Source organism: Pseudophryne corroboree, chromosome 11, assembly GCF_028390025.1.
Source record: "Pseudophryne corroboree isolate aPseCor3 chromosome 11, aPseCor3.hap2, whole genome shotgun sequence".
Classification (NCBI taxonomy): Eukaryota; Metazoa; Chordata; class Amphibia; order Anura; family Myobatrachidae; genus Pseudophryne; species Pseudophryne corroboree.
This window is the reverse complement of record NC_086454.1, coordinates 117,901,165-117,916,419: the sequence shown is the minus strand read 5'-3', so window position 1 is coordinate 117,916,419 and position 15,255 is coordinate 117,901,165. Positions and strand designations below refer to the sequence as shown.

The following is a 15,255-nucleotide window of genomic DNA, read 5'->3' as shown; positions in this document are numbered from 1 at the left end:
AATGGACCCCAATTTCAGGCCCATAGACACTCCTGTTTGCAGGAAATGTAGGAATCGACCCAGTTGAATTTCCTCCGTCGGGCCTTACTGGCCTCGCACTACGCAACATATTTTCGCCAATTGCGGTGATAATGTTTTTGCGGTTACATCCTTCCTGGCTTTTGATCAGGATAGGGATGACTTCATCCGGAATGCCTTTTTTCCTTCAGGATCCGGTGTTCAACCGCCATGCCGTCAAACGCAGCCGCGGTAAGTCTTGGAACAGACAGGGTCCTTGCTGGAGCAGGTCCCTTCTTAGAGGTAGAGGCCACGGATCCTCCGTGAGCCTCTCTTGAAGTTCCGGTTACCAAGTCCTTTTTGGCCCATCCGGAGCCACGAATATAGTGCTTACTCCTCTCCATCTTATCAATCTCAGTACCTTGGGTATGAGAGGCAGATGAGGGAACACATACACTGACTGGTACACCCACGGTGTTACCAGAGCGTCTACAACTATTGCCTGAGGGTCTCTTGACCTGGCGCAATACCTGTCGAGTTTTTTAATCATGTGGACGACTTCTGGGTGAAGTCCCCACTCTCCCGGGTGGAGGTCGTGCTGAGGAAGTCTGCTTCCCAGTTGTCCACTCCCGGAATGAATACTGTTGACAGTGCTATTACATGATTTTCCGCCCAGCGGAGAATAGTTGCAGCTTCTGCCATTGCCCTCCTGCTTCTTGTGCCACCCTGTCTGTTTACGTGGGTGACTGCCATGATGTTGTCCGACTGGATCAACACCGGCTGACCTTGAAGCAGAGGTCTCGCTAAGCTTAGAGCATTGTAACTGGCCCTTAGCTTCAGGATATTTATGTGAAGTGATGTATCCAGGCTTGACCCTAAGCCCTGGATATTCCTTCCCTGTGTGACTGCTCCCCAGCCTCGCAGGCTGGCATCCGTGGTCACCAGGACCCAGTCCTGAATGCCGAATCTGCGGCCCTCTAGAAGATGAGCACTCTGCAACCACCACAGGATGGATACCCTTGTCCTTGGTGACAGGGTTATCCGCTGATGCATCTGAAAATGCGACCCGGACCATTTGTCCAGTAGGATCCACTGGAAAGTTCTTGCGTGGAATCTAACGAATGGGATTGCTTCGTAGGAAGCCACCATTTTTTCCCAGAACCCTTGTGCATTGATGCACTGAGACTTGGTTCGGTTTTAGGAGGTTCCTGATTAGCTCGGATAACTCCCTGGCTTTCTCTTCCGGGAGAAACACCTTTTTTTTCTTTTTTTTTCTGGACTGTGTCCAGGATCATCCCTAGGAAACAGAAGACAAGTCGTCGGAACCAGCTGCGATTTTGGAATATTGAGAACCCAATCGTGCTGCCGCAACACTACCTGAGATAGTGCTACACCGACCTCCAACTGTTCCCTGGATCTTACCCTTATCAGGGAATTGTCCAAGTAAGGGATAACTAAAATTTCCTTCCTTCGAAGGGATATCATTTCGTCCATTACCTTGGTAAAGACCCGGGGTGCCGTGGACCATCCCTACGGCAGCGTCTGAACTGATAGTGACAGTTCTGTACCATAACCTGAGGTACCCTTGGTGAGAAGGGTAAATTTTGACATGAAGGTAAGCATCCTTGATGTCCCGAGACATCATGTTGTCCCCTTCTTCCAGGTTCGCAATCACTGCTCTGAGTGACTCAATCTTGAATTTGAACCTCTGTATGTAAGTGTTCAAAGATTTTAGAATCGGTCTCACCGAGCCGTCTGGCTTCGGTACCACAATAGTGTGGAATAATACCCCGTTCCTTGTTGCAGGAGGGGTACCTTGATTATCTGGGATTATGCTGGGAATACAGCTTGTGAATGGCTTCCAAAACTGCCTCCCTGTCAGAGGGAGACGTCGGTAAAGTCGACTTTTGGAAACGGCGAGGGGGAGACGTCTCGAATTCCAATATGTACCCCTGAGATATTACCTGAAGGATCCAGGGGTCTACTTGCGAGTGAGCCCACTGCGCACTGAAATTCATTGAGAACGGGCCCCCACCGTGCCTGAGCTTGTAAAGCCCTATCGTCATACTGAGGGCTTGGCAGAGGCGGGAAAGGGTTTCTGTTCCTGGGAACTGGCTGATCTCTGCAGCCTTTTTCCTCTCCCTCTGTCACGAGCAGAAAAGAGGAACCTTTTGTCCGCTTGCCAACAAAGGACTGCGCCTGATAATACGGCGTCTTATTTTGAGAGGCGACCTGGGGTACAAACGTGGATTTCCCAGCTGTTGCCGTGGCCACCAGGTCTAAAAGACCGACCCCAAATGTCCCCTTTCAAAGGCAATACTTCCAAATGCCGTTTGGAATCCGCATCACCTGACCATTTTACTGGTAGAATTGGACAACGCACTTATACTTGATGCCAGTCGGCAATTATTCCGCTGTGCATCATGCATATATAGAAATGCATCTTTTAAATGCTCTATATTTTTATATAGAGCTGACACTGTCACGTAATTTTCAACAGTACATCCACTCAGGTGTCGACCCCCTAGGGGGTGACATCACTGTTACAGACACTCTGCTCCGTCTCCACATCATTTTTCTCCTCATACATGTCGACACAAACGTACCGACACACAGCACACACACAGGGAATGCTCTGATAGAGGACAGGACCCCACTAGCCCTTTGGGGAGACAGAGGGAGAGTATGCCAGCACACACCAGAGCGCTATATATATATACAGGGATAACCTTATATAAGTGTTTTTCCCCTTATAGCTGCTGTATGTTTTAATACTGCGCCTAATTAGTGCCCCCCTCTCTTTTTTTAACCCTTTCTGTCTGCAGGGAAGAGCCAGGGAGCTTCCCTCCAACTGAGCTGTGAGGGAAAATGGCGCCAGTGTGCTGAGGAGATAAGGCCGCCGAAAAGGGGGCGGAGCCTATCTCCCGTTTTTTTGTATATTCTGGCAGGGGTTAAATGCATCCATATAGCCCAGGAGCTATATGTGATGCATTTTTTGCCATGTAAGGTATTTCTGTAATGTTTTATTGCGTCTCAGGGCGCCCCCCCCCAGCGCCCTGCACCCTCAGTGACCGGAGTATGAAGTGTGCTGAGAGCAATGGCGCACAGCTGCAGTGCTGTGCGCTACCTTATTGAAGACAGGAACGTCTTCTGCCGCCGATTTTCCCGGACCTCTTCGCTCTTCTGGCTCTGTAAGGGGACCGGCGGCGCGGCTCCGGGACCCATCCAGGCTGGACCTGTGATCGTCCCTCTGGAGCTAATGTCCAGTAGCCAAGAAGCCCAATCCACTCTGCACGCAGGTGAGTTCGCTTCTTCTCCCCTTAGTCCCTCGATGCAGTGAGCCTGTTGCCAGCAGGTCTCACTGAAAATAACAAACCTAAACTAAAACTTTCACTAAGAAGCTCAGGAGAGCCCCTAGTGTGCACCCTTCTCGTCGGGCACAGAAATCTAACTGAGGCTTGGAGGAGGGTCATAGGGGGAGGAGCCAGTGCACACCAGTTAGTCCTAAAGCTTTCTTTAGATGTGCCCAGTCTCCTGCGGAGCCGCTATTCCCCATGGTCCTTACGGAGTCCCCAGCATCCACTTAGGACCTTAGAGAAATATATATATATATATATATATATATATACCTATCTATCTCTCATGACAGATTCAATGTGAGACTTCCGGTTCCTGCTATAATTGGTGTTCCGGGAGGTGCTGTGGTACGTTTATGTACCTTGGGGAGAACGTATATGGTTGGTGTGATGGGGTTCTCCATATTAATGAAGTTGTAGACTTCCTCTGTTAGTGCTCCTGAATCCAGATGCTTTTTTAGGAGTATCTGGAAATTGGTTTTGATGAAGAGTGATGGGTCTGTTCTCAATTTTTGGTATGTTAAGACATCCGAGAGTTGTCATCATTGGATTTCTGCAATATAATCTTCTTTATTTAGGATTGCAATCCCTCCTCCCTTATTTCGCATGGTTTTATTACGATGTTCTCATCTTTCTTGAGAGTCATGATGGCTGTTTATTGGGTTGTTTTTTTTGCAGAGATTGCATTTTTTTGGTATTTTTATTGTTCAGGGTTTCAAACTCTGCCATGATCAGCTTTTGAAATGTGTCTATGAAATTTCCTTTGACGTGTGGGGTGTTTTTAATTTATGATCGGCGGTCTGGGATACTGATTCTTCTGTGGATTTAGATGGATCTTCTGTCTTCTTCATTTAAAATAATTTTTTTAATGACAGTTTTCTGATGAATTTTTCAAATTCATCTGGTTGTGCTGTCAGAACGAACTTAAGGCCTTTTTTGAGTACCCTTTCTTCTACTTCTTCTTTGTTAGGATCACGAGCTTCAAGAACAATGGAAACTATTAGAATATGGAAACAACCTTTTACACTTTTTGCCCTGTTCTTCAGGATGTACTAATGCGTCAAGAAAAACCCATTTTAAAGTCCTTTTTTAACTACAATTAATTTTTTTGTGTAAAAAAAAGAATTACAAAAATTGTGTGTATTAACCACAGGTTTTGAGTTGGCCGCTCTATCACCTCTAATCCGGAATTTATTTATTAATAAACAAAAAGACACCCGACATTTTCACTGAACACAAATAAAACCATAATAATCACTTTAAAACTACTAAACTGCACAATTACACCTGCGGCTCCAATGCATCATCCTTGGTAGGGTTTTCACTTTTCCACAGCCTACTGTATGTCATAGACTTTATGCTAATGAAAGATTGCCATCTCTATTATTGTCCACAATATATCCTTGTTTGTTCTTAATTTTTTTTTAATAATTAAATCTACATTTTACCATTTTATATCTTTACTGCTTTTATTGGTTCAGTGGATAAGCGCCAGTCACGCTTACACTTCACTGGCCAGCGGAGCCCCCCTCTACCAGGTCTGCCACGGCGCCCAGTGCCCTGCTCTCTCCACCCTTGTTACACCACTGAGCTTGGCACAACCCATGAGCAGCGGTTCCCATGCTGCGTACTGTTTCATCAATGTTTGGTCTCAGTATAGAGTGCACCAAGTACTTAGAATTAGTTTTTTTGCTGTAAAGGAACTGGTACAAAGTTGCAGATAAGTCATAAACATGCATGCCGCAGGTCACTCGGATCAGACCTGTCTTGTTTCTTTATTACACAGACTGCATCCCTCTTCCTGAATTTTGCTTATAGTGTATTTAGGATATAGTATTTTTCTAGCAAATAACTTGGTATAAAGTCGAAGGTTAAGCATAATTATGTATTGCACAGGTCACTGCTATCGGCCTGACTTCTGCCTTTGTACCTAGATCAGTGGTTTCCAAACTTTTTTGAATCACTGCGCCCTAGAATATCAGAATTTTTTTCACGGCACCCCTAGGCCAAAAATTTCTTATTGAGAAATGTAGAAATTTAGAAAGTAATATTACATTACGTAGATCACGTTTATATGTCATCCTTAGGGTCAGTTGTGTGGTGATGGACAAGATTTGCTTCTGTTTGGTCATATATTTTATGACTGGCAGCCACCAGCACTGGTTTTGCCTATTATATTGACCATGAATAATTTGAATTGGTCCTGGACCACCAACCCAGGGCACCCCTGCAAGTGTCCCTAGGCACCCCAGGGAGCCACGGCACACAGTTTGGGAACCTCTGACCTAGATTGTCTACTTTTGCCTCAATTTTGCATCTCCTCTCATGTATAGTGTACTGCTGTAGGTACATTGAATTGGTGTTTGGTGCAGCTAAAGCTGGGTACACACCTGGCTGACTACCTATCTAATGATGTGTAAGTACATAACCACTTACCAATCATCCGCCCAATGTGTAGTGCCTGAGATATCAGTCAAAGACAGTCTCTGCGGCAAGAGCACAGCCAAATGAGCCAATATATATGTAAGTATATCTGGCATCAGCTGTGCTGCACAGCCAACACGATATAGCTGAAAGATGCCGGTCACAGACATATCGGTGGGGGGGGAAGAGGGGTGAAACGCTGCTGGGACTGGGATATTGGCAGACATACTAGTCAGTATGTGCCCAGCTTAAGCTGCAAAGTCTGTGGTGCACTAAAAGGGACTAATTCACTATATATCAGGGCTGGCCAAACCAGTCCTCGAGATCTACCAACAGTTCACATTTTCCACACCACCTAGCTGGTGCACAGGTGTAGTCATTACTAATTAAGATGTGCTGCATTCATTCCTACCTAACAATTCTACAGATCTCCAGGAGACCTGGAAAACATGAACTGTTGGTAGATCTCGAGGACCGGTTTGGCCAGCCCTGCTATATATCATGTCCTGTACATAGTTAAATAGCAAAAAGAAAAAATAGATTTCTTAAATTTACAAACAGAGTGGTATCACATGCAAAGTATGACTTTTAAACAATTTTGTTCCCGTGAAGACTCTTTGCCACAACTGTATCAAAGTGTGTAAAATCCATCTAAAACTGGACTTACCGGTGTAACGTATCCCAGTACATCGCCGGAAACATGACGCTCCGCAACCTTTTTGGCACAGTAACTCTGATGGTCAAGCACAATGTCTTTGGCTTTGATGTCAGTGGTAACCAATCCTCGGGACTGCACAGAAACATCAGACAGGCGAGTCTACCACAGAACAAATACATATTAGTGGGTACAGACCTGTTCCAGCTTCTGCAAATGTTCAAGTTTGTCACTAATCTAGTAAACGGTGGTTCAGAAGGCAATCTGCTAATGAGAAGCATGCCTACTGCCTGTGATCATGGACTGAACAGGAATCGCAGTACGGTAGAGGGTACAGGTTACTATACATTCTATGTTCCAGATTAATGAATACGAACACTCGGGTCTTTATTTTCAAATTATCTGCTCGTTAACAGGCTGTATCTAGCTCAATAACATTATTTTGTATGGTTATGTAGTAAACCGCGAATTACTTAGTCAAAAGCGTAACAAATAATAGTCATAAAAAGTAATGTCTAACAATGATGCTGTAGGGGTGTGGTATGTTAGGGCCACAGTTATGTTGTCATTCATCGCACTGACATGAGAATGAAGACATGTTTCAAATGTTGCCATGCAGCATACCAACATTCATCACATCCGCAAGGATTACATGTAGGCATGACAATGCCGACCCAATGTCCCTGGTGGCCCAATGGTCTACCTGGTCGTCTGATTATGAAGGGTGGCCTTTGCCCAGAGAAACGCGTTGAGATATTATCTTGCCACTCTTTTGGATGCTTCAACACTTATCTGCCAACTGGATCTTGATATTGACTGAGCTATTCACTAATGGGAACCTGCTAACTCTCCAGCTGAACAACTACACCTGCAGCAATGGAATACCTAGTGGATTGCCTGCACAGCCTACAACCTCTGCAATCAGTTGCTAAAAAGGACTACTTTGGACATCAGTCCATACAATTTGGGTAATACCTTGCTGCTCTTTCAGTTTTCAGAGACTAACTGTGGGAGCTGTAGTCCCTATCTATTTACCAGCCTTTAAGTCCAGGATCCAATTATATGTGGCTTAATATACGTGACTTATTTTTTATATATAGCAAATGTTATTTTGTGTCCAGTCATATGACATTTTAATCCGTCAATCTTTACATAGGTTTACATAAATGTGATATATTATCTTTGCAAACAATCCTTCCAACTATTTAAATTTGTTTAGCACCAGTTTCTTTTATTTTTGCTATTGCGTTTATTTGTACTGAATCTCTTCCTGGCCGCTACTGACGCGTGTTAGATCATTTTTTTAGATTATAATTTACTTGGATCAGATTGCTGCAGCCTCTACAATGCAGCTTCCGGGTAAATGCAGTCATGTGACCATTTATTATGGCACAGACTGAAGACTGAACAATGGTTTTAATGAATATTTTCTGACTACCCTCTATTCCTACCCCTAGTGCCTAAGCCTGCCCCCCCTTTCCTTGCAATGAATCCCGAAGGATCTGCGATACGAGACGCAAAGTGCCGATGAACGGTACTATGCACATGTGCAGTTCAGGCACTACGTTGTCGAATGCACTACAGCAGCAGATGTCAAGAGATTGACAGTCTGCAGCTGGTTGGGGACGGGTGGGGACAATAGCAGTTTCCCAAAATGGAGGTGTGTCGCCTTCGTTTTGCAGAGGCCAGGATCTTTGCCTGAAGACGGAGATTCCCTGGCCTCTCTGTTGGACCTGTGCCAGCCAACCTGCGTGATTTTGTGGGTCCCTTAGCTGGCTGATGGTGTTGCAAGTGATCCAATGCTGCGTCTAAATGCATGCAGGAGGTGTCTACTTATACCAGACGCCTCCTGCTGCATTACCATATCTGTGCGTTGCTGCCGATTCCCAGTAAGCAGCAGCGATGACCCCTGCAACCACACCCAAATCAGGCCCAATGTGTCCTTCACTATCTATGGAAAACATCACAAGTGAAAATCTATTACAACTTTTTTTTCCCCCGCAATGAAAAAGTAAAGTCTTGAGGTCTAGTATTTTTTAGTGTTGAGAAACACAGCTGATCACTAGATAACAGATGCTAAGGGGGCTGCCTCATTTGGAAGAGGAGTCACCTCCATAAGTGCAAACATCGGTATGGGAATGATAACTCAGGGAGATGTTTAACACCTTGGAGATACAGTACCAACCATTTGACATTTTTCAAACACAGCCTTTGAAAGGAACTGATTAGTTGACACTGTATTTCTTCAAGCTTTGCTTAATCTCCCCCATAGTGCTTTCCCGCCCATTTATTATAACTGTATGTTTTCTGTAGTACAGGGTAATATTGTCTGGTGTCAAACAGGAGTGTCCCTAAATTTATGGATGCCAGGTTAAGAGCTTCATCCATCAATAGACTCTATGGGGGGAATTCAAATGTTTGAAAAGTTGGATGGGCGTCTGTTTTTTACGGTCTCTTAGGTAGGAAAAATAACAGACACCCAACTGACTTTTCAAACATTTGAATTCTAGGAACAATTATCGAGAAGATACAGTCCAACCCCACCCCCCCCCCCCTCTTCAGCATTTTTTTTCTTCTCCATGTGCATGACACCATTTCCTGATCACCTCCCCGTCCACCTGCAAACCCCACCAGAGCTTTAAAAGGTACAAGGCGACATGGTCATCTGCAGCGAATGGGTTAGATAACTCTGTTCTGAGTCACTGAAATGAATGGGAACACTCATCTGTCGCACAGGGCCTGACGATACTACTTGCAATGTTTTCTGAACATAAGTGCTCTTGTGTGACAGACTTCCCATTCCCTGCCATGTGTCAGTAAGGGGCAATTTCCAGCATTATGCACACTGGCTGAAAAAGTACTAACATCAAAGAGGCCTGTGTGACACTGCCACAATGCTGCTACACACAAGCAAAAAAACACAACACAATGAACACAAATAGATTAGATCACGTGCATTAGTTGACATCAATACATAAAATCAAAACCAGCTCCTGAGGAAAGCACCTTCTACTGCTAGGCTTACTGTAAGGGTCCCAGCTAACAGCTGCTGTCACCATGGTATGTATTATACATTGCTAATCACTAAGAAAAAATCGTATGCCTGCCACAATGCAAAATACTTCTTGAATGGTTGAAGGAAAATGATCCAAATGCTCACTGTGGTTTTCTACAAGAGACTTACTAGCCAGAAGTCAGAGGTGCACGTCTAAGAATCGGAAAACTTCACATACAGTGCATTCACTTGTGAATATTATCACTAGAATTTCTATGAGAATAAAACTACATTTTACAATCTTCTATAAAAAGGTCAATGGTAAACTTATAAACAATTACAACATCAAAGTTCAGGTTTGAACCACTGTTTGGTGACTTTCAATTACAATAACATTATAAAGTATAGCATTACTTCACTCCATTTAAAGGCAGCTAAACGTCTTTAGGATTGTGCCCCCCACCCCCACAAAAAAGCAAAGAAAGCGAGTATCAGTCTGACATCACTGCCCTTGCCCTATGTATGAATTACACATTCCTGCAAAGTATGCCATGCTGTCAGTCATTGTGTGTGCACCTGCTGTCAGCCATGCAAAGTATACCATGCTGTCACAGTCATTGTGTGCCTGCTCTGTCTGCCATGCAAAGTATGCCATGCTGTCAGTAATCGTGTGCCTTCTCTGTCTGCCATGCAAAGTCATGGTGTCCATTGTAGTTGTGTCTGCTCTGTTAGAGAATCACCTCTTCTAACGAAGGAGGGAGAGAGCATGGTAGACTTAATTAAATGAGGTATAAACGCTACAGTTATTTCACGCTTAGTATGCGGTTCTGTAATACAGTCTTCAACATATACGAATATCAAATTGTGGTTTTAATTGCACTACGACCTAGTAACTGTGGGAATGGATGGCTTGTGCCACTACTAGCTAGTCAAACAGTTTCATCCCTTCCACCACAGGTTTTGTTGGTGAACCAAACTGATTTACCAGTCCTGTATTACAGAATCACCATGGCCTTAATGAAATGTTACTGCTTGTAGACAACTACGGGGCTCCAGCTAGGTACACACTAGATGATATATCCCGTGCACAGCTGATGAACAATATATCCTTCAACCCATCTATCATACAGATATCTTATTCACATCTTTTAGTGTGTGACCGCTCATTATGTTGGCTGCAAGAACCATTCCAACGATATTAAAAGTGGGCAGGCACTTTTAAAATCGATCTTGTGGCCTGATATCATGCAGCCGAGTGGTAAGCGTGTATGCTTACCAAAGGTAGGCCGTTCTGCCCATCGTCCAAGTGTATAACCCGCATATGGGTGAGGCGAAGTACGACTACCGTCTATTAGCGTGAAGAGTTTTGCTATAATTTTTTAGCACAGTGTTTGGAGTGCACTTATTTATATAAACCCAAAATGTATTATGGTAGTCTGCGGACAATGTTCTCCTTGTCCAGACATTATGACATACATACATAAATACATACATATATAATATTATCTCTCTATATATATATATATATTACATACACACACACATACATACATACATACATACATACATACATACATATACAGTCAGGTCCATAAATATTGGGACATCGACACAATTCTCATATTTTGGTCTCTATACACCACCACAATGGATTTGAAATGAAACAAACAAGATGTGCCTTAACTGCAGACTTTCCGCTTTAATTTGAGGGTATTTACATCTAAATCAGGGGTGAACGATGTAGGAATTACAACGGTTTCTCTATGTGCTTCCCACTTTTTAAGGGACCAAAAGTAATGGGACAAACTAAACAAACTTTCACTTTTTAATACTTTGTTGCAAATCGTTTGCAGTCAATTACAGCCTGAAGTCTGGAACGCATAGACATCACCAGATGCTGGGTTTCATCCCTGGTGATGCTCTGCCAGGCCTCCACTGCAAATGTCTTCAATTCCTGCTAGTTCTTGGGGCATTTTCCCTTCAGTTTTGTCTTCATCAAGTGAAATGCATGCTCAATCGGATTCAGGTCAGGTGATTGACTTGGCCATTACATAACATTCCACTTACTTGCCTTAAATAAAACGCTTTGGTTGCTTTCGCAGTATGCTTTGGGTCATTGTCCATCTGCACTGTGAAGTGCCGTCCAATGAGTTCTGAAGCATTTGACTGAATATGAGCAGATAATATTACCCGAGTTCAGAATTCATCCTGCTGCTTTAGTCAGCAGTCACATTATCAATAAATACAAGGGAACCAGTTCCATTGGCAGCCATACATGCCCACGCCATGACACTACTACCACCATGCTTCACTGATGAGGTGGTATGTTTTGGATCATGAGCAGTTCCTTTCCTTCTCCATACTCTTCTCTTCCCATCACTCTGGTACAAGTTGATCTTTGTCTCATCTGTCCATAGGATGTTGTTCCAGAACTGTAAAGGCTTTTTTAGATGGTTGTTTGGCAAACTGTAATCTGGGCTTCCTGTTTTTGTGGCTCACCAATGGTTTACATCTTGTGGTGAACCCTCTATATTCACTCTTGTGAAGTCTTCTCTTGATTGTTGACTTTGACACATATACACATCTCCTCCTGGAGAGTGTTCTTGATCTGGGCAACTGTTGTGAAGGGGTTTTCTTCACCAGGGAAATAATTCTTCTGTCATCCACCACAGTTGTTTTCCGTGGTCTTCCGGGTCTTTTGGTGTTGCTGAGCTCTCCGGTGCGTTCTCTCTTTTTAAGAATGTTCCAAACAGTTGATTTGGCCACACCTAATGTTTTTGCTATCTCTCTGATGGGTTTGTTTTGATTTTTCAGCCTAATGATGGCTTGCTTCACTGATAGTGGCAGCTCTTTGGATCTCATATTTATAGTCGACAGCAACAGATTCCAAATGCAAATGTCACACCTGGTATCTACTCCAGACATTTTACCTGCTTAATTGATGATGAAATAACGAAGGAATAGCCCACTGCTGTCCATGAAATATCTTTTGAGTTGATTGTCCCATTACTTTTGTTCCCTTAAAAAGTGAGAGGCACATATAGAAACCATTAGAATTCCTACACCGTTCACCTGATTTGGATGTAAATACCCTCAAATTAAAGCGGAAAGTCTGCAGTTAAAGCACATCTTGTTTGTTTCATTTCAAATCCATTGTGGTGGTGTATAGAGCCCAAAATATGAGAATTGTGTCAATTTCCCAATATTTATGGACCTGACTGTATATAACTGTATGTATCTCTCTCTATGGGGGATATCCAATTATCCCCGTAAAAACATCGGGTCCGAAAACCGTCCGTTTTCTGACTTTTTTTCCGATGTTTCACAGATTTTTTTTAATTTTTTTTTTACAGGCTATCCAGATGGATAAAAAAAACACAAAAAAAAAAACCACACACACCTTTCTACCGAAAACACACAGGGTCAGTGAAAAACGGGTCTGTTCCCGGGTATTCTGCTTCGCTTGCCGGAGGCAGGTGAAACAAAATCCCCAATAAGCAGCGGCACGCGCCGGCTTATCAGGGCTAATTAGATAGCCCCCGGCGGGACAATTAGCCCCGGTAAAACACCGGGGCTAATTGGATACACATATATATATATATATATATATATATATATATATCTGCTTATCTACACACACCATGCCTCGCTAAAGTAGTCACACTCCCCCCCCCCCCCCCCCCCTCTTGCATTTTTCATGTTTTGTTGCCTCACGACCTGGACTTGTAATGGATTGTTTGAAGGTTTGCATCATTTCATTCACAGAACATGGCTACAGCTTTGAAGATTTTTTTATTTTTTATTGTGAAGCAAACAAATAGGCCAAAATAAGTCAGTACTTTGTAGAGCCACCATTTGCGGCAATTACAGCTGCAAGTCGCTTCGGATACATCTCTATGAGCTTGCCACATCTTGCCACTGGGATTTTTGCCCATTTCTCAAGGCAAAACTGCTCCAGCTCCTTCTTGTTGGATGGTTTCCGATGTGAACAGCAATCTACAAGTCTGACCACAGATTCTCAATTGGATTGAGATCTGGGGTTTGACTAGGCCACTCCAACACATTTAAAGGTTTCCCCTTAAACCACTTGAGTGTTGCTTTAGCAGTATGCTTCGGGACATTGTCATGCTGGAAGGTGAACCTCCGTCCCAGTCTCAAATCACAGGTAGACTGAAACAGGTTTTGCTCAACAATATCCCTGTATTTAGCACCATCCATCTTTCCCTTGACTCAAAACAGTTTACCAGTCCCTGCTACTGAAAAACATTCACTGTGGGGATGGTGTTCTTGGGGTGATGGGATGTGTTGGGTTTGCGCCAGACATAGCGTTTTCCTTGGTGGTCGAAAAGTTAAATTTTAGTCTCATCTGATCAAAGCACCTTCCCCCATACATTTGGGGAGTCGCCCACATGCCTTTTGGCAAACTCAAATTGTGCCTTCTTATTTTTAACACTAAGTAATGGCTTTTTTCTTGACACTCTTTCATAAAGCCCAGCTCTATGGAGTATACGGCTTATTGTGATGAAGATGATGGATTTGATGGTGCTCTGGGGGATCATCAAAGATTTGGATATATTTTTAGAACCCAACCCTGACTTGTACTTCTCAACAACTTTGTCCCTGACTTGTTTGGAGAGCTCCTTGGTCTTCATGGTGTGATGCCTCTTGCTTAGTGGTGTTGCAGCCTCTGGGGCCTTTCAGAAAATAAGAATTTACTCACTGGTAATTCTATTTCTCGTAGTCCGTAGTGGATGCAAGGTACTCCGTAAGGACCATGGGGAATAGACGGGCTCCGCAGGAGACTGGGGAATAGACGGGCTCCGCAGGAGACTGGGCACTCTAAAAGAAATATTAGGTACTATCTGGTGTGCACTGGCTCCTCCCTCTATGCCCCTCCTCCAGACCTCAGTTAGGGAAACTGTGCCCGGAAGAGCTGACACTACAAGGAAAGGATTTGGAATCCAGGGTAAGACTCATACCAGCCACACCAATCACACCGTACAACTCGTGATAACTATACCCAGTTAACAGTATGAATAACAACTGAGCCTCACTGAACAGATGGCTCATAACAATAACCCTTTAGTTAAGCAATAACTATATACAAGTATTGCAGAAAATCCGCACTTGGGACGGGCTCCCAGCATCCACTACGGACTACGAGAAATAGAATTACCGGTGAGTAAATTCTTATTTTCTCTGACGTCCTAGTGGATGCTGGGTACTCCGTAAGGACCTTGGGGATTATACCAAAGCTCCCAAACGGGCGGGAGAGTGCGGATGACTCTGCAGCACCGCATGAGCAAACTCAAGGTCCTCCTCCGCCAGGGTATCAAACTTGTAGAACTTTGCAAACGTGTTTGACCCCGACCAGGTAGCAGCTCGGCAAAGTTGTAATGCCGAGACCCCTTGGGCAGCCGCCCAAGAAGAGCCCCCTTCCTCGTGGAATGGGCTTTTACTGATTTAGGATGCGGCAGTCCAGCCGCAGAATGTGCAAGGTGAATCGTGCTACAGATCCAGCGAGTAATAGTCTGCTTAGAAGCAGGAGCACCCAGCTTGTTGGGTGCATGCAGGATAAACAGCGAGTCAGTATTTCTGACTCTAGCCGTCCTGGAAACATAGATTTTCAGGGCCCGGACTACATCCAGCAACTTGGAGGCCTCCAAGTCCTGAGTAGCCGCAGGCACCACAATAGGTTGGTTCAATGAAACGCTGATACCACCTTAGGGAGAAATTGGGGACGAATCATCAATTCTGCCCTGTCCCTATGGAAGATCAGATAAGGGCTTTCACACGACAAAGCCGCCAATTCTGACACACGCCTAGCA

The 15,255-nt window shown here is 44.1% G+C and overlaps 1 protein-coding gene across 1 annotated transcript in view; it reads right to left on the bottom strand.

Annotated features, from left to right (window-relative positions):
• The window catches only part of CHID1 (chitinase domain containing 1), a 990,316-nt gene that overhangs the window by 935,463 nt on the left and 39,598 nt on the right, over positions 1-15,255 (bottom strand). Inside the window, exon 3 of the mRNA XM_063944762.1 lies at positions 6,445-6,594. Within this exon, the coding sequence (XP_063800832.1) occupies positions 6,445-6,594 (150 nt within the window). The remainder of the gene's footprint in view (positions 1-6,444; positions 6,595-15,255) is intronic.